Source organism: Netta rufina (genome assembly GCF_964035555.1).
Source record: "Netta rufina genome assembly, chromosome: 1".
NCBI classification, from domain to species: domain Eukaryota; kingdom Metazoa; phylum Chordata; class Aves; order Anseriformes; family Anatidae; genus Netta; species Netta rufina.
This window is the reverse complement of record NC_140123.1, coordinates 22085901-22105992: the sequence shown is the minus strand read 5'-3', so window position 1 is coordinate 22105992 and position 20092 is coordinate 22085901. Positions and strand designations below refer to the sequence as shown.

Genomic DNA, 20092 nt, shown 5'->3' with positions numbered 1-20092 from the left:
ACTTCTTATATAAAAATAGTCGTATGAAAAGGATGAAGATGTCCCAATGACCTATCTGGGTTATTTCTTACGGGAGTGGGAGAGAGAAAACAGAAGAAAGGGATGATCTTTCCAGTTTCACCAGCATTAGAACAACTGACACAGAGGGAGTCTACCCATGGGCTACAGGGATTTCTTATCTCTTATCCCACCTCACTACAACATCTACAACGCATGTTTCTACCACCACTTCAGAATTCAAGGATTTTGTTTCTCAATCTCAATTCTCAGAGAGAGAGAGAAAAAAAAAAAAAAAAAAAAAAGAGAATAAAAGGCCATAAGGAAGCAAATAAAATAATACAAATAAGATCTAAACACAAAATGTCTTTGAAGACCAGACAAAACAATCACACCACCAGAACTTAACTCCCAAGAGACGGATGGAACACGGACATGCACGGAGCGTGATCGGCACCGACTCATCTTCAACACACAGCGATTCACCGTACCATTTGTGAAGGCAGTGTAACGTATTACATCGTTACCAGAAAACAAGAGATAAGGAAAACATCAGCCCCATCAGCTTACTATCTAAATCCCTCCACTGACCCCCTTTCCATCAGCTGCCTGAAGACCAAGAGTTTTTTCAGCTTCCAAGGTCCTACAGAACTGCTCCTCCCTGCGTTTCTCACCCCACCCTCACTTACCATTCGTCCATTTTTCCCGCAGCAGTCTAAATTTGCTTCTAGGTGGTTCCTTACACAGGGAACTCTTTCTGAGCTGGTCCCCAAGGTCACTATTTTCTGTGCATTCAAATCCTTCCTGCAGGCCCACTCCTACAGTGATACCTACAAAAAATCAGTTATCTAATAACTGCTAGACAGAAACTAAATGGGGATGCTCAGTATCTTAAAAAAACATCATCAAAACTTCAAATTATTATAGCAAATATCACCTTTGAGTTTGCTCATAAGATGTCTATAACTATCCCCCCACCCCAAACACACGGTTTTATCTTTGTCTTTGAAAGAGGAAAACCATCAGAACAGTAATAATGCCATTGTCATGTATTTTGATACCCAACACGTGGTAGGTACTACCAGAAACAAATAAGTACCCATACTCCCAAGGGATCTGTGGTTCCTGTGCAATATTTGGGCTTGAATGTTTTCTCACCCAATAAAGAAACCCCCCCCCCCAAAGTACATAAATACAGGAAAATCAGTTTCAAGCACCATGGCATGTTGTATTTTTTCCTGGAAGTTTTACATGCTAGAACTGCCCCCTTATATATCCCAAATAACTTCACAGATGTAAAAGTTTTTCCTCTTCTCCTCATTAACCCCTCCAATAAGTTTTCCGTTTCTTCCCCATTTCCACATGAAACACAAAAGTGAGAGAAAAATCCATGCCTATCATTTCCCAATTTCTGCTGTTGATGTACGAAACAAGAGGCGATTAAGTGAATTCAGTCATTTTCGATTACTCCCATGCATCTCCTAAGTTATTGTTTTTAGTCTTCGATTCTCAATTGTTTAACAGTCTCCAGCTGTCCCAAATGTCTCGTCAATTCTCAGACTTGTCTCCAATGTCTTTAAAAAAAAATTGAGGAAAAGATAAAAATTGTATCCTCTATCAGCTCCTGGAAAAGGCATCAGGAATATTAAAACTTGAGGCACCTCTCTAATAAGAGAGCACAGGTATATGACAACTAATACAGCATCACTTGCAAAAAGCACAAACAGGTCTGGAGAAGGAATTCTCAACCCTTTCTCCTGACTACAATACCTGTTTTCTGCATCAAGGCAAAGAAGAAACAAACCCAGGGAAAAAGCAACTAGCATATGGCACACCACAAATGTATTTACATTAAAAGTTTGATACCTGTTTCTAAATATTTTGAGCTGTAAATACTCAAACACTACCAGAGATGATAAAAAAAAAAAAAAAATCCATACTTAGAATAATCCTGACCATTGTTTCATTGTGTTAAGAAGCGTAATCCAACAGATTACCTTTAATATCTATTTTGCTGAATGGCTTATCTTCCCATTTTCTCTATATCCGCTATTTCATTTAGTTTGAAGAAGAATGGGCTGGAAGAGACTTAAACACCTTAAAAAAAAAAATAAAAAAAAAGAAGCATACAAATGTATGGGTCTTCCCACCCCAAGCCCAGCCTATTTATGGATTTACCAAAACCTAAGCCCTAATTCTCGCTAAGCTAAGTGCCAAGTGATTGCACACAGAGCTGCTACAGCGGCCGTCAATACCCACTGCAGCTATGACTGGCCTTCTAACACACAGCTTGTGGGCTGTGAAAACAGCAATCACGCTTTTATGAGGCTAACCCAACGCAAACCAAGCCTTCGTCGTCCTCCTTTCCACCCCCTCACAGACAAAGCCTACCTAGGCAGGTTTCCTCAGCAGCTGTGGAGAAACAGAGCAGCACTGCGGGCACGCTGTGGAAATAGGGGCCTGGTTTAAGCACAGTTTTCCTAGAGGAAGGCTTTTGGGGAGAGAACAAGACTCGGAAAGCTGGAAAGGAGAGGCAGCAGCAGCACCGTGCCCGTGGCCAGCTCCTGCGTGTTCCTCGGTGGACAGCAGCACCGGAGCCCGCTGCGGCAGAGCTGAGTGCAGCGCTCAGCCCATCGGCCCTCCTCCGGGGCTGCGCTCAGACGAGTCAGGCACCAGGCTAAAGAGCGAGCACTGACAGTAACTGCTGTGTATCGTGTGCTTCACAGCAAAAAAAAAGAAAAAAGCACTGTAGCAAGCAGTAAACGCTTCTATTGGTGTAATACAGTGTTTGTGAGGCCCATGTGCTGAGGAGTATCACATTTGTATTCATTAACTTTCGAGTAATTTAACAGCTGCAGTTGTCTGTACAGCTTTAACTTGTCCAGCTTACATACAGATGTGACAGATTTCAGTAACAGTGACAATTTTCTTTAGACCCTCCCTCGCATGGCACCAAGTGCTCCGGGAATGAGCCATCAGCAGGCAGTAGCACAGGCTGCCAATCTGCTTGTTACACAAGTTGTAAAGGTTCAAACGGAACAGAGGGCAGACACACGAGGAGAAATTGCTCATGCCTCTCACCTATCCTTTCCTGAGCTGCTTCTTAAAACCCTGCCGGTCATATCCTCCCCCCTAAATGCCAAGGAATGGTAATTTTCCCCATCTCCACTTCTTCTACACTCCTCTCAGGCTAGGTACCTCTGCTACTCTGCCTGGTACCTAGACTGCCACTCAGGACTTGCAGCTAGCAGAAAACCACTGTGCACAGATTTTGGCCACTAACAAAACTCAAGGAAACTTTTTCTGATATTTTCTCCTTCCTTTTTTGTTATGTGAAAAGGACTTCTTTCTAAAATCAAATGTTGGTGAGGCAGTTCACAGCCGTGCTTCTTATTTTGCAGACGGGCAGCTGGACACTTTGCGCCCAGAAGGCCGAGCACTCTCAGCACCAAAAGAGCAGGAACGGTGCTTTGAAAATGCATGCTTCAAACGTCAAGTGCTTTAGGGGCAGGGGTGCTACCTTCTGAAAGTGAATGGAGTTCATCAGCATAGTCAGTCTCATTCCTCAAGAACATAAAAAGCCAGAGCAGTCAGGCCAAAGACACATTTAGCCTTCTGCATCACCTCCGAGGCTGGACCACAGTGGGTGTGTAGACAAAAACATAAGCTCAAGGTGAGGATGAGGCAGAGGTTCCCTGGAGGCTCTCAGCTATACATAGTAGAAAATGAGTTTGACTCAGAAATAATTTTTTTTTCACATTTCATTGTCTAAGGTGGAGTTTTTTCCAATAATATCGGATGACTTTTTGAACCCCTGTCAGATGTTAGTATCTAAACCATCTCTGTCACAGAACAGCTTAACCACACGTCACGTGAAGAAATCTCTGTTGGTTAGCTCTGGACATGTCACCTGCTTGTTTCACTTAATACCCTTGTACTGGAATATTTCTGCCCTGGAATATTTCTTGCATTTTCACTGTCCTTCTCCTTATCATTCAATGTTCCCATCATCTGTGCTCTGAAAAGAAGTCAGTATTTGGGGAGTCTTTGTGATTACTACAGAAAAACCTATAAGTAAATTAATAATCCTGTACTCAGAGCAGGATTAGAGTAACACGCATGTTAGAATGAGGCGCTGACCCACTTTTAACAATAAATAGGGCTGCACAGTTAATTACTCAATGAGCATTATCTGCTCCGCGCACTGAATGATGCTGGGGTCCAGTGAGGAAGAAGGGAAAGAAGGCAGCACACGCAGGTGCCTAACTGAAGACCACCCCGATACTTCTGCATTAGGGAAGACTGGCAGTGAGACTGCACAGGCAGGCTACCTTTTGGCACTTCCTAATTCCACATTCTTTACTTCTGAACTTTACTGTTCAATAAAAGTTGGCGTATAGCTTCCTACATCCATAAAAAATACAGCTTTCATTCCATCCACTTGGAAATCGTCCTGGTAACACCGTGAGCCATCAGCAAAGTGAGAATTATAGAGATGAACTTGTCAGTAGCTATACTGATCACCTCCAGATTTTGAACAAATATCTTCCTTATTTCTTTCACAACTGCATACTGAAGCGAGGAAGCTTAGAAGCAAGACTGGGCCCACTCTAAGGCTCTTCGCTTAATTTTTCTCTCCTTCCTTTCCTTACTCTTCTTTCCCAGCTAGACTCCTTGATATAAGGACCCTCCTCTACTAGTCCAGGCCTTTGCCTCCTGTAACTTCAAGCAGGGTGTCTTTCCCTGCAGGCAATCACTGATAACTCTGCAGGGAGTTTGCCCATTCTCGGTGCCCTCACAACAGGGGCAACCGCTGGGAGCCCCATGCAGTTTTAAACCTCTGACAGGCTGATACATACTCAGACACATGGTTTCCAAATAGTTTAACTGCTCAGCAATATCAACCACTGAGCACACAAATTCTTAATTTTTTTCTTAGGTTTAGGACTTGAGCAACTTTCAGACTTCATTCTTATGAGAAGAAAGAAAGAAAATCCTTCATATAAAAGCTTTTATCCCCAAGTCAGCTTATTAACCCTCTCCACAAGCCTGGATACACTAGCTTAGCAGATTTTAACTATTTATTTTTACATTTTTATTCACCTATACATCTCACAGCTAATTCTGTTCAAAAGGAAAACAAGCAGAGATCAAATGATCACTGCTAGATCTTTCCCATCTACCTGTAAAAAAAAAAAAAAAAAAAAAAAAAAAAAGGCAGCATAGACTTCACTTTGAACAACTGAAGTCTGATAAAACAATCAAAAATTCTGTCTTTTAATAGAAAGCATTAAGCAATTCTATGTTTTACGGTTGTCCTGGAAGAGCAGACATGACAGTGCTGTACTAATACAAGGCACTGTCCAGCTACCAGCTCCACAGACAATATCACTCAAAGGCACGAGCTCATTACACCTGGTAAAAAAGCAGTTACAGGTTCCTGAAACATATCGAGTGCTGAGAGCTATACACAGGATGTTCGACGTGGTTGCACCTTAATTTCAGCAAAAGCATGGCTGTGACCATTTAGCAGTTGAGTCACTTCATGTAAACAAATACCAGGTTTATGACAGAAATCAATAATGCAACCAAGCTTAATGTATTCATTTAGAGCATGACTTTTCTGAAGAAGCTTTATAAGCCTGCTGGACTTTGTTGTTCCAAGTGCTGCTGCTGCTTTTGCTACAAACAGAACTGTTCTTGAAACCAGCTTGCTACAATCAGCATCTATTCAGCCACCACAAAACCGACCAGCAACTGTCCTGCAAGGCACGCAAGCACCCCAAACTCCTACAGGGGAGGGAATAAAGGCTGTAGAAAGTCAGAAAAAAAAAATCAGAAGCCATTTCTCCTTGTAGCAGCAGATAGTTTGCATACATCTAAACTGTTACAGCTTCAGGATTTACAAAGTGACACGCGCCTGCAATGTAGTAATATTTCAAGGCTGAAGGCTCAAAACTTCCAACAGCTGAGACCCAACTGGGGCTGCCTGGAGGAGCACACCAGGCAGCAGCTGCACCCTTGCAAGAGCTGTTCCCCAGCTGGGGTGGGGGGGGGGCTCCCTAAAGACACCCCAAACCCAGCACTGAGGCAACCACTGCCCAGGAGCCCCCCAGAAGGGGGGACAGGAGGGCACCCCCCTCCAGCATCCCCTTTCCAGGGGGGTCTCCTTCCCTTTCCCCCCACACCCGTCCCCTCTCCCTTTCCGCCTGCCCCTGGCGGACGGGGCTAAGATGGAGGCACCTCATCCAGGAAAAGGGGGGGGGGGTGGGGGAACCCCAAAAAACCACCCTTGGGGATGCCGCCAGGCGGGCGGGGAGGCCCGGGGGAGGGCAGGGAGCGGCCCCGCCGCCACCATGGCTGTTATTTGTTTCCGGTAGCACCACAGCACGCTCGGGAGCCGCTTCCCAAGGCGGGACCGGGGCTCCCCCCCCCCCCCCACCACCACCACCCCCAAACCTCCACTCCCCACACAACCCCGGCCCCACTCACTCGCCAGCCGCGGGCCGTCCAGCCCCCCGCCGCCTCCTCCTCCTCCTCCTCCTCCACCGTTGCTGCTTCCTCCACCTCCTCCACCACCTCCTCCTCCTCCTCCTCCGCCGCCTCCCGCCCCCAGCTCGGCTTTCTTAGGCCCCACCACCGCCACCACCGCCGCCGCCGCCGGGCCCGGGCTGGCCCCGTGAGGCGAGTACCCGGGCCCGGCGCTGGCCGCCGGGGGGATGCCGAGGGGGAGCCCGCTGAGGGGAGGAGGAGGAGGAGGAGCAGCGGCGGCGGCGCCGGGCTCCTCATGCAGGAACTGGCACTCCTCGCCGTAGAAGCAGGTCTTGTCCTTGGCGTAGTAGCGGCAGAACTTGAGCTTCACGGCCCCGCCGCTGCTGCTGCTGCTGCTGTTCACACCGCCAGCGCCGCCGGTCCCCGCCGCCACCGGCCCCACCACCGGCGAGGGCGAGGAGCAGGGCAGGCCGCTGCTGTTCATGGCACCCGCCCCGCCGCCGGGGTCGGCACCATGGGGAAGGAGGGAGGGGAAAGGGGCGAGGGGAGAGGGGCGGGGAGAGGAAAAAAAAAAAAAAAAAAAAAAAAAAAAAGGGGCGCGGGGAACCGCCGGCACCCCGGGCTGCGGCTCGGAGGAGGAGAAGGAGGAGGAAAAGGGAGGAGGAGGAGGAGGAGGGTGAGGGGGCGGGGGGAGCCTCCGCGCTCCGCTCCGCTCCTCTCAGCGCGGCCGGGGGCGGCGGCGGCTCCTGGGCGGCCGCGGGTTGTTTATGCCATTTTCCTCTTCCTTCAGCGGCCGCCCGGGCGCGCCTGCGCCGGAGCGGGGCATGCCGGGTAGCGCCCGGCCGGGCCGGGGCTGGGGGCGTGAGGGGAGAAGCGGGGAGGGACCCCGGGAGCACACAGGGGTTGCCCTCAGCGGCTCCAACTTCTGTTTGTTTTTTTTTTTTTCCTCAAAGTGCCGTCGTCCGAGTGTTGTGTGCACACTGGGGGGGAGTAGCTGTCAAGTTTGGGAAATAAAGTTGTTCGGTGTGGGGGTTGAGAGCGCCTTGTTGCCCTTTCGTTGCGTCCTCTCTCGAAATAAAAAAATCAATCTGCCTCCGAAGTCTGCGTGAGAATAAAAGTAATAAGTGAGCTCTGAAATGTCGCGCTGGAAGCTTTCTTCCGCAAAGTCTTCGAGAAGTAGTGGTGCCTTAAGTTGAAATCTCAAAGCCATCAATTTTTTGCAGTCAGGAGGACGGCTTCTCCTGCTTACAAACTGGCTTCTCCAAGCTTGCAAGCCAGCTGAGGAAAAAAGCTGTTTCTTTGCAGAAAGAAGATTTGACAGAAAACTGGAGCAGAGCAAGGTGATCAGAGTTAACCTCCGATGCTAGCCTGGCATCCCAAGGAAATAATATGAAGGGCGTCATCTCTCTGTTGTTCCCTAACAATTTTCAGCCTTTCGCTTCCTTCAACTGTATACGGCAATGGTGCCACAGGTACTATGTTCCTACAAGTTTAGAAAAGTAGGCAAAAGGGAGGGAAGGTCCTGTTAGTTTCTCCATTAAAATATCTCAGAAGGAGCTCAGATACAAACCACAGCAGGTTCCAAAGCGAAGAGAGCCCTCGTAAAGGCCTCAACTATGAGAAATGTTTCAGTCAGAACTTGCAACTTCTTAGATAACCAAAAGCAGTTTGCTTTAGTACACAAATCGGAGGCAGTCCCAGCAGCTTTGCTGAGTGCTCACAGCAGTGCTTAGCTGCGTATCACTCAGACCACTGTCATTAGCATTACGCCTCTGAGGGGTGAAGCCAAGGACTTGGTTGCACGAGGAGGCTTTGCAGGTATGGGTGACACGTCCCTCAGCTCTTGCTGTGGCTAAAGGGAGGGCTGGAAGTGCTTTAGCGCATTGCTTTCTCTTCCTTTATCCTGCTCATCCATGCCCTGGGAAGGTACTAGAGAATGGCAGAATTCTCAGGCAGTTGAGGCTTTTGCAAGTTTGGGGTTTTGCAGAGGGGAATGGGAAGCAGAAGGTGCTGTGCTGAGGTAGCGCCAGGTGTGGGGAGCAAGAGGAACCCAATATCACCTGCAGCTGAAGTCCTATTGTCAGCAGTTTCTTTATCACACCTCATTCCAAGAATGACGTCCCCTGAAAAAAAAAACTCCTTCCCTCCAGAAAGATCAGACTGAGAGGCCAAGTTATAGATGCGAGTGAGGAGTCTGGAAGGGGTACCAGAAAGATGTTAATAAAGGGAGAAGAAAAATTTCAGCTTTCACCCGGAGCTTTTCCAAGACCTGTGGATCTTTTATCCAGGGCTTTAGTACTGTGGATTTAATGGTATCAAGTTATCTTACAAGAGATTTCATGATACACATAGGGAAATGCCTTTTCTGGGTAAACTGGTTGAGCATGAAATAAATACTTCCAAGCAAAGACTTCAATTGTGTAGCCACTCCCATCACTGAAGTGTATTCTAACCTGTGTTTTCAACCTTGTGAATCTGCTTTTCCCACAGCTCTTTTGCTGATCCATGCATATGTCTAATACTGCACATACACAGTGAGGTTACTCTATACAAGACCCACATTTTTCTGTCTGCATGCTGTGGTTCAGGCTGGAAACGTTCACCCTGGATGCAAAAAGAGTTGAAGCAGTGGACTGGGCAGTGGCACGTGATTCTGCCAGCGAGGGTGCACAGGTAGCAGTGAGATATGTGGTATGGAGCAATGAGTGTCTGAGTTCTTCTTCCCCCCCCCCCCCATCGGTGGAAGTGAGCATCAAATCCCTACCAAACATTAAATCAGCTTGGAAGCATCCTTTGTCTTTTCTTGGCCAGCAGAGCAGTGCCAATGACAGGAAGAGGCTGAAGATGGCATGAACCTCTTTTTCTGGCCCTGGCAAGCTCTCACCTCTTCTGTCCCTTCATTCTGGTAAGGCCTTGACCTGAAGGCTGACCTGCAACTATTGAGTGTCCACGTGGGACCCTGACACTTTCTCATTAATTGTAACTTCGTGTCCCCCTCCAGAGTTTTATTTCCATTGCCTGTTCCTGCTGGCCAGCCAGAATGCCAACGGTGTCCCATCAGCCATTCGGTGTCTTTGAACCTGCTCCACTACCATGTGCAGTCCACAGAGATTTACTGGGCATTCCTGCAGACCAGTGACTGATGATGTTAACTTTTATTTTTTTTTTTGCAAAAGAAGTCCCGTGTTCATTGAAGCCGGCACCTCTCCAGGGAACACTGCAGCCCCTCTCTTGGGCACATACCCAGATTTACCTTGCACAAGATCCAGGGAGAAAGAAAAGGATGAACAGATAAATGCCCCTGGGTCTTGTCCCAGTTTGTAGTCAAGTCATAAAGAGGTGTGCTTTTTGACCCAGAAAGGGGGAAATACTCCTGTATGCATGCGTATAGGCATAGCCAAGTGACAGAGCTATTGTGAGAGAACAAAATATGAGATTAACAAAAAAGGGGGGGAGGGAATCCTTGAGAAGGAAAGCCTTGCCAAGAGATCTTTTCCCCAGCCAAATCAGGTTGCAAGTGCCAAATAGCTCTCCCCTAACATTAGATTCAGTGTTGAGAAAGCTGCGTCTGCTATTGAGTGACAGTTTCTCTTTGCGTTGACCAAAAATTGACATGTTCAGTAAATCATGTGGAAACAGATCCTGAAGTTCATGCTAGCATCAAATAATACAAATGAATAACAATACTTTTTGAGTGATGGTGTTATAGTAGTTCTTTCTTTTTTTTTTTTTTTTTTTTTACAGCATAGGCAAGACAAGTTTTGTAGGTAGGAAGCTTGTTAAACCACCAAGTAGTTGGGAAAAGCACTGTTTTCTTTTCAGCAGTACCAGTTGGTATATTAGGAGATATTATCTCTACTTAAAAAACTGTCTTTCCTTAATGTTATTGAAACAGATCAAGAGAAATATTTTTTTTTAATGTTTTTACATAATCCGACTTTAACCTTTATAGTCTAACATAGTATATAAATAGGAAAAAATTGTTAGCAAGATTTACAAACATACAAGCATGATCAGAGTCCACAGTAATATTAGACAAGAATTTAGCATGTGTTGATTTATTTTTTGAAGGAAGAGCAATGAAGCCTGATAGCTCAGGATATAAACCAACTGGTGTCTGAATTCTAGGGGAAACTGCCACTCTTGCGATTATTCCACAAAATTATATTTTTTTAAAATCTCCCTTTGAAGTGTTTGAGACTAAATAATAGGGCAGCCAGGATGCTGGACTGAGTAATGAGTGGGCCAACCTGCTGTGACAGTTCCTACGGGTCCTTGACAAGGGAGTTGCCTTTGCTAGCGGTAGAAGGAAGAAACCAAATGTTGCTGCTAGCCAGATTCCCATTCACATGCAAAACCAAATTCATGCCAACTCGGTGAAGTTTTGAATTCAAATCAAGCAGCAAGTCAGGAGCTGACCCTGAAGTGCTCCTGCTAACACCTACGTTAATAATGTATGCCAACACCTAAGTTAATAATGTATGGGGGGAGGTCTAGCCTTGGGCTAGAGTTCATATTAGTACAAGCAATAAAACGTTAGCCTAGTTTCACGCTGCTGGTAACCCATTCACATGGTTTAGCTAGGGAGTTTTTTTAACATGTGGCTACTCCCACCAGAGCTGGCTTTATCTAACCGTTGCAGTGAAGGCCATGCCATAATGTGACATATCTTGGATAAAATCCTTGGTAACAGAAGCCACTGTCCCATGAGGGGAAAAACAGAAACTTGCTGACTCAAAAGAGTACTTAATGGTCATTTACACATGTATGGCATTTTTGAACCTCCTCTGCCAGTATCTTCAGGACTGGATATTATATATTTATTTTGTCTACATTCAGTAGATATCAACTCTTTTAGCTACTGACATCTTTTGCAGAAGCTTTTCAAGTGAAAACAAGACATGTATATCGAGACTTCTGATACCAGAACAGCTGCATCACCAGTGACAGGTTCTGTTACTTAAATGCAGGTTCTAATAAGTTCTGATTAAGAAAGTTAATGTCATGTTATACCCGTTGAAATAATGAAAAGGCAATTTTTTTGTCAGATTTTTCTCACAATGTCTTTAATAAAATCCCCATGGTTTCCAGCGATGCATCAGGTGGAAGAGAAAACAAAGCACTTTGCACACTTGCAAATTTTAAAACAAAGGGCAGGCAACCACTGTTTAGGTACACGTGTAGGTGTTCAGACAGGTCACTGCTGTGTCACCTCACCCCACAAGAAGTCAGTGACTGGGGCAGATGTCTGGTAGTTTCAGAGCAGAAGCACAAACTGTCTGCACCCTGGTTTCTGAGGGCAAAACCTCTGGGTAGGTGTGCCATTGAAGGGGATGTGCAAGAACATACAAGAAAGTTGTGGGCTTCCTGGAGCGGGACCAATGAAGAACCATGAAGATGATTAAAGGTTTGGGGCATCTGACAGATGAGAAAGGGGTGAAAGGGCCGGAATCACAGCCTGGAGAAGAGAGGGCTCAGGGGGGATTTTATCAACATGTATAAATACCTGATGGGGAAGAATAATGAGGATGGAGCCAAATTCTGTGGAGCCCAGTGCCAGGACAAGAGGCAATGGGCACAAACTGGAAGACAGGAGGCTCCCTCTGAACATAAGGAAGTGCTTCTGTGCTATGCGGGTGGCTGAACACTGGAATAGATTGCCTGGAGTTGTGAAGACTTCCTCCTTGGAGATGTTTAAAACTCAGCTGGATGTGGCCTGGGGCAGCCTGTTCTAGCTGACCCTGTTTTGGGCAGGGATTGGGCTAGATGATCTCTAGAGGTGTCTTCCAACCTCATCTGTGCTGTGTCTGTGTACAAAGAAAAGGCCACCTGCAAGCCAAAGACATAGTAAGACTTCTGAAAGCTTGTTCCCAGCATGGTATTTTCCAGTTTGCAATGATTTCTTTAAGGCCTATGGAATCCTGTGCTTCCTTTCCCAGCTTTTGAGTCCATGCAAATATGTCCCTCCCTAGTTTGCAAATCATTTCAGCTCCTTCCTATGCACTGCATCAAACTCAAACTTGTCTTCAGCACCTGAGTACAGTGTTATTGCTTCAGTCTGTATTTCTGAGTCTGTCTTGTGAGAGACCAAGTGCTCACCTCCTCTAACAGTGCTGGCCTCAATGCTGTTTCTCCGTTTCTCCTATAGTTATCTTTGGGACATCTTCTATGGCTTTTATGTGCAATATACCTGTCTAGCTCTGCTCCATCTACATTTTTATTTAGTCTCCCCTAATGCCAAAGAAATTATTTACTATGTATCAGTACCAAAAAACAAATCCATTCAAGATATAATCTCTGGCACATTGCTAAGAACATCTTACTGACACTGAGTTTATTTGCTTACATGCAAGCTCTTTGGACAAAGATTGTTTAGCTGTGTTGCAGAATGGGTTCTTAGTCTCTAACAATAAAAAAATATGTATAACAATTGAGGGAATAGCAGGGATGAAGCTGGGGGTGATGCACAAGCTTAGCCCACAGAAATGTAGCCGCTTTCTGTCAGGGGGATGCGATGAATGGCCGAAGCAGACAGGAACTTCTGCTTGCCCTTCTGAAGTGTCTGGTCTTGCTATAAACCAGGGGCAAGTAAATCTGGGCTAGTTGGGCTACTTGGACCCTCTGTACCCCATAAGCAAGAAGCAAGAAGGCAGATGCTGGAGTGCTGCACACTGGGCAAGGCCGCAGTGTCCCCAGAGGGTTGCCTCTGTGGGTGACCCCAGAGGCCTTTATTTTTATCCCTTTGACAAGTCATCTGTGAAATGGCCTCAGAGCAGCTGTAGCTCTGTCTGCACCCTCCTGCGGGCAGTGCTAGTTCCCTATTCCTTCTGGGGCTAAACACAGACCCACGCCGCAGCCGCGCTGCCCCACCGGGCATGGTCCCCGCGCTGGGCAGCTGCTTCCCCTGCCTGGCAGAGGCACACAACAGCTCCACTGCCACCAGGTTCTGGCTTCTCACCCGCTGCTGGAAATATCCCTCAGCCCAAGAGAGGCCCCTCTGCTCGCCCACACTCAGCCGTTTCCTTCAGGCTCAGGTCTGGGGCCCGGGCTTTTGAAGAAGTGGTTTCATTGCGGGCAGTGACGTGCGCCCTGAAGACAGCCACCTGCACAGCCGGGTTTCACGCACTCGGGCTGAGGACGGCAGGGCATTGCCAGCCATGGCACTGTGCCCGCCCGCTGCCCACCCCTCGGGGACCCCGCTTTGGCTACCAGGTAAGGCCTCCTCCACCTGCTCCTCGGACACTTTGCTCCCTGTTTCCCATTATCTCTCCGCATCCCTTCACATCTTTACTTTCTTTCACCTCTGGCTTCTTATCTGTTCGTTTTCTCCTGCATCTTTTATTTTCCATCCTGTTTTTCTTCTCTTTTCTGGGTGTCCCCTTTTCTGTCCCATCACCCTGGTGTCCCAGCCAGGCTGTTGCTCTAGCGCACCTGACACATTTCATGCACAAGGCAAAAAGTACCTAAAAATACTTATTTTTTCTTATTTTTCCTGACATAAATGCATTAATACCAGATTCACCTGATCACCTTAAACAATACATCTGTATTTTCCTAAGTAAATAATCTGCAAATGAGCTGTGTTGATAGAACGAAATTTAGCAGTGCATCTGTATCTTACCAGGTTTTGTTGTTGTTGAACAACCTAAACAGAAGAAAGCACAATAATAATATCTAGAAAGTTTATCTGTTTTGTCAGAGTGAAGTCATGCCAACATTTTAACTGTTAAAAGAAAAAAAAAATGTTTTCTTCCATCTAAGATGCCTGCAACTATTTTTCTCTGGCTCTGTGGCTTGCTCCTATCAGAGATGATCTGGCTGATTCAAAATCCAGGACCCAAACAGCAAGAGAGTGGGCTTTTTTTATTGTTGTTGTTGTTTTTCTGATCAACTCAGTTCTGATGCGTGCCTGGGAAAGTCATTTTACAACCTGGGGTTCGTTTTCAGCTCCATATACGGGAACAATAATATTTACTTCAAAGAGCAATTGTTTAGGTATTATTCATTCATGTTTGAAAGTCTACCCGAGATAGAAGGCAAGGTGGAGTAAAAATGAAAATGAGTATTTCATGATCTCCTGCTTTGCATGATTGAAGATACTACTACTAAGCAAACCCTGTTGAAGACGGATTTCTGTGTTTTCTTCTCGACTGAGCTCTGCTAGTCTTGCAGGCTGCATAACAGGGTAAACAAAAGCGATTAGCATCTGGGATGTGATAGTGCCCGAAGGCGGCTGTGAAGAACAGACCTCAGCACGGCTGAGAGATGGCTCTGAGGAGGGAGCAAGATCCAGAGGAGCATGAGGTGCGATTATCGTCCATGAGGACTGCTGCTCGTTGGGTTGAGATACTACTTAGTCAAGGCAAGGTATGTAGGGAGGCAGTAATACATCTTGTAAGGCCAGCAGATACAGGGAAAAAAAAAAAAAAAAAAAAAAAGCAAATGCTTTGGGACTTACAAGCTGGGTAGGAGCTGAAAGTTCTGAGATGTAGCTGACAGCAGAAATCCTGAGAATTGCCAGCTCCATGACTCTCTCTCTAGCAGATGACTCTTTAAAAGCAATGTTGATGGAAAACTGTTAAGTGTTTAATGAATTATATGTCATTTCTTAAAGACGGGTGTGTTCCCCATAAAACTCCACGTATTGTCTCGAGGTAAGACCTAGTAATAAATTGGGCAGACTCACAGCCTGTATCTGTATGATGAACCAGAATCATCAGAAATTGCGACACTTAGGCAAAGAAAGGAAAGCCAGTCTGTAGTAACTGCTAGAGGAAAATCTCAGCAGTACATGCAGAATTAAGGCACCAGGTCTGTCTTTAAATTACAGGCTCAGAACTGCAAAAGCTGCAGGAAAGAAAAAGCATCTTGTCAGTGTTATTTGCTGGAATAAATGATACCCAGCAGCAAGGAATGTAATCCCAATAATTTTAGAAAACAATATATACAACACAATATGTATGTAAATACAGTTACGCGCATTAAAATCATTACTTCAGTTTCTCACCTTCTTAACGTTTTCTGGTCATCCTAAGCAAGAGCTTGTGGTTAATGATAGCATGATCTAGCATGCAATTAGCCTGGCATTAGCGAATGAGGTGGGAAGGTGGATGAGGATTGGCAACTGAGGCAGTAATATAGTTTCATGTTTCACGAGTTGGAGAATTGTGTGACAAACAGAGACTTTGGGTGACCTTTCTCATTGGAGCAAGCTTTCCTTTAACTGCTCTCGTTCCTTTTATTCATGTTGTGCCCGCTCCTGCTGAGAGCTGTTCATGGGATTGCTTTTGCAGTTCCAGGGCACCTGAGAGAAACGAAGCTCAGAGCTGCTGACTAAGATCTCAGCGTGGCTGACAAATGAGGGGAAATTTTATACGAGCAAGGGCTGCAAACTCAGGCCCTAACAAGCTCCGGATTACTTTATGCTGGGTCCGATTGCACAAAAACTCTGGGAGTTTTATATGTTGAAAAACCCCTCGCAGGACACACAGGTGTCTGTTACATCCCTATGGCAGAGAACCAGAAAAACACAAGATGGGCCAGAAGAGGCTGGGACCCAGCAGCTGTCAGGATGTGTCCACCTCCCAGCAATACACCCGTTGCTTTCCAGCACCCCAGCTGATGAGCACTGCAAAGCATGTCCAGGCACCGAGCCCCGCCACCAGCAGAAAGGTGAAATCAATGAGTACCCCAGGGGGAATCAAGTTTAATCCTGACTGCAATCTCTTTCACGAAGCTTGCAGAAACCTTGGTGCAAGCCAGCTGTGAATGCTGGATAAGGCCAGTGCGTGGTCTTCTTACTCAGGAAAACACAGTCATGCCCAGCAGAATGTATTTTCATTGTCATCTCTCACCATGGATTTCATGGATCAGAGGATAAGGCATCTCTTCAAAGAGATGATTCCTGAAGGTGAAGGGATTGCTCAGGGGGAGGGTTATTTTCCAGAAAATGCAACTCAAAACTATTGGTGTTTTATTTCTTTTGAGGTTTGGCCCCATTTGCTTTTTCCCTCTCTTCCCCAGAAAATTTCTCAGCTTACCCAACTTTCCAGCTATCCAGCAGTCAGTTTCTACCCATCAGTGCATTGGTGGGTGCTGTGTGATTGTGCTCAATGGAGCAGAGCTACAGGCATCATGTCCTTCTGCAGCATCCCCTTCTGCACTCCTTCCCATCAGGGCCCCAACATAGTACAGCACAGAGCTAAATCCAAACTCCCCCTCGTCCTCTTGTTCTCGAGCTTCTGAAAATGCAGCTTTCAAAAGCTTCATGGCATAAACTCCTTCACATGTAGGTTTCTGTGCTGTTAAACTGAGAAGCTATTTGGGGTCATCGAGCTGAGTTAGCTTTCCTGAAATTTTTCATAGAGACATTCATTGCAAAAGGCATGGGTGAAGAACTACAGCAAACATCAGTGGAAATGAGACTGGAGAGTAAAACATTTACAGAGCAAAAAAAGAAGAAGAACAGGAACAGATGACCAATGAAGACAGAAAGCAATTTCAGTTTTATATAGCAGCACTCAAAAAGCACAAAGATTGTTTAAACCCAATGATCATAGACTTTTAAAAGGAAAGTAGGGACCAGAAAATCAGTTCATAACCAACAAAGAACAGCATTTCTCAAATGGAGGGGAGGAGAGGGGAAATACCATATTTCCCATATGGATTAACCCTATTCTTGTTGAGAGAAATACATTTAAGAAGATGCTTTAGGAATCTGAACAGAAGTATGATGCCAAATGCTTCCTTAAGGAATCTGTAAACGTTGAAACGCAGACAATACCCTAAAATTTGCTGGTGTGACTGAAGAGTAGACTCTTTTTTCTCTGTCTTCCATGAGAAGTAAGATAAAAAAGCTAGACTGACATCTGGATAAATGTTGTGTGCATTTCCCACTCAGAGGATGAAACAGCTCCCTCATTTTTCTAGGATATTTCCTTAAAAACTGCTGAAAAACTGAGCAGTTTAAACATACAGAAAGGCTAGCTTGTGGCATGGATATTTAGCTCCATTACTGTTGTAAAAGCAAGTGGTATTCCCTTTTCTATAGTCTAGGCTTGATTGTGTAGGTAAGATTTCCAGTGGGTGAGGTGCAAGAGCTGTTTTGAAAAGCACATTATTGTTACCAGCAGTATGTTTGATCTTACATCTGTACAACCACTGGGGAACTGCAATTGTCTTTTAACCCTAACATCATAAGTAACGTATCACCGGTAGGTGATATAAATAACACCAACTGGTATCTGTTTTGTTTATTTTTGCCAAATTTGCTACTGAATATGAATGACCACTTAAACCAAATTCCTTTGCTTCATTTTTATCTTTTCAGGTTTTGTAGCAGAGCCCTTCTCTCCAGCTCTTTCTCTTGCTGTCCTTCCTTCTCCCATCCTCAGTCTAAGCTCTGTTCCCTCCCTCACCCCCATCCCGAAAGAGGACGACATACTATAGTCAGTTGTAGAAGCTGTTGTTTTCATTCAAAAAGGGAAGTTTTACAATACTAGGATGACAAGTAGTGTAATTTCACTATTTACAGTCTTGTTTTCACTTCTCTTTTGGGCAGATCCTTTTCTCCTTGTTGATGAGGTGCCGGGAATCTCATGCCTCTACCTTTGGGTACTTAACTAAAGCAGCTCTTGCTTGCAGGAGGTTAATAATTCCATTAATGTCAGTTGAAGTGCTGTAGTGTGTCAGGTAATGAGTCTGGAGTGCTTAAACAGAGTAGGTTAAAAAGAGTTAAACAAAGCAAGCTTACTTATGCCATTAGATGAGATATGTCTGTTTGCTTTGCTTCAGGGCTGTCTATCCAGCTTTTTAATGGCATAAATATGTGCCATCCCCATGAACAAACATCCTGTAGAGGATATTCAAGAGCAAGGACGGCCCAATGCTACTTTCTGATTAATGGAGGGCTTCTGTGGTGGCATTAATCTGGTTCATCTTTACCTGCAGAATTATCCCTTTATTCACAGAACCACAGAAAGGCTGAGGCTGGCAGGGCCCCTGGAGGCCCCTGGTGCCCCCCTGCCCAAGCAGGGACACCCAGAGCAGGCTGCCCAGGCCCACGTCCAGGCGGCTTTTGGAGCTCCCCAAGGAGGAGACCCCACAGCCTCTCTGGGCAGCCTGTGCCAGGGCTCCGTCACCCGCCCAGCACAGCAGTGCTGCCTGGTGCTCAGAGGGAGCCTCCTGGGTGCCCAGCTGTGCCCATGGCCTCCTGTCCTGGCACTGGGCACCACGGAGCAGAACCTGGCTCCGGCCTCTCTGCACCCTCCCATCAGGGATTTAGGGACATGGATGAGATCCTCCTGAGCCTCCTCTTCTCCAGGCTGAGCAGCCCCAGCTCTCCCAGCTGCAGGATGTGCAGGTGTCTCTTGTACTGGGGTCCCAGAACTGGATGCAGCACTCCAGATGAGGCCTCTGCTCCAGGGCTGGGCAGAGGAGAAGGACCTTGGCCTGCTGGCAACACCCCTTATACAGTCCTGAATATCATTGTTCACTGTGCCTAGTGGGGCAGAAAGTTCTGGGTGATGTGGGAGCCAAGAAGAAGCTCCCTTGAGGGGATGAGGGATGTGTGTGAGAAGCAGAAAAGAACCAGCCACAATATGGGCTCTTCCTCAGAGAGTGAGGTTGCCATGGTAGCTGAGGTTTGCTGCCTTTTCGGCCACTTTCCAGCCACTTCCCCAAAGGGGTATCCTCAGCAGTCCCAGTTATTCTTTGTAAACTGGACCAGAAGTGGCAGAATGGAACAAACTGTGGGTAGGACAGTGGAGATTTCAACGGGTCCCGGGGACCTGTTGCTGTCCTTCGGGGTGGAGGGGCTGTCATTCACTCAGCTAGGCCCATGCAAAGCAGGCAAAGTGAATAACAGCAAGCGAAATAACAGCCCAGCTGGAGCAGGGGGTTTATCTCCAACTCACAGGGAAGGTAGACGGAAAGTTATCTTAGTGAAATGAAAGGCAAATAAGGGTTTGAATACAACCCTGCAGTTCTTCTTCCTTGCCCAAGCTGAGGTAACCACAAAACAGAAGAGGCAGGACAGAGAGGTAAAAGGGAGGCAGATGTCGTGCTAGATTCAGTCTCCAGCATTTGTTTCATGCTAAGGAGATAACTATTTTCAGACACAAACCACAATTTACTGACATAGACCAAGGACTCAAAAAAGTGATTTCAAAGCAAATCTGTAAATTAAGGAGGTAGATGATGCTAGTACCAGCTAGTAATCATGAAAGATCACTGCAACAGCTATAGGGGTTGGGCTGTTCATAAATGTGCACAATCCCACAATGAAAGCAACTTATTCCCAGAGGAACAGAAGGTTTCACATACTCAGGAGGGCAAGTATATGATTAGAAAATCTGAAACCTGATAGAAATATATATCAAACTGGATTGTGATTCATTCTGGCATAAATGAATGATGAAAAGACAAATCACCGAGCATGATTTGTCTGCAATAAAGTTAATGGCAGAAGTAGTCAATAAAGTTGGATGTGTAATCATGTTGTGAAAAATATAACCCTGCTTCATGTCATCATTTGCTTATTTTTACTACATAAGGCACCAAAGCAAACAGATTTGTAAGTAATCAGTAAAAAAGTGGGATTGGC

At 46.0% G+C, this 20092-nt stretch overlaps 2 protein-coding genes across 5 annotated transcripts in view; one reads left to right on the top strand and one right to left on the bottom strand.

The window, feature by feature from the left end:
- Window positions 1-7276, bottom strand: part of PAN3 (poly(A) specific ribonuclease subunit PAN3) — an 81737-nt gene extending 74461 nt beyond the window's left edge. For all 4 annotated transcript variants that reach the window (XM_084304466.1, XM_084304468.1, XM_084304467.1 and 1 more), the window contains exon 1: window positions 6490-7276. In XM_084304466.1, coding sequence (XP_084160592.1) covers window positions 6490-6973 — 484 coding nt within the window. In that variant the 5' untranslated portion in view covers window positions 6974-7276. The remainder of the gene's footprint in view (window positions 1-6489) is intronic.
- Window positions 7277-14754: 7478 nt separating this feature from the next.
- FLT3 (fms related receptor tyrosine kinase 3) overlaps window positions 14755-20092 on the top strand; it is a gene marked incomplete at both ends in the record, with an annotated part of 38082 nt that continues 32744 nt past the window's right edge. The window contains 2 exons of the mRNA XM_084306301.1: window positions 14755-14856; window positions 15104-15143. Coding sequence (XP_084162427.1) covers window positions 14755-14856; window positions 15104-15143 — 142 coding nt within the window. The remainder of the gene's footprint in view (window positions 14857-15103; window positions 15144-20092) is intronic.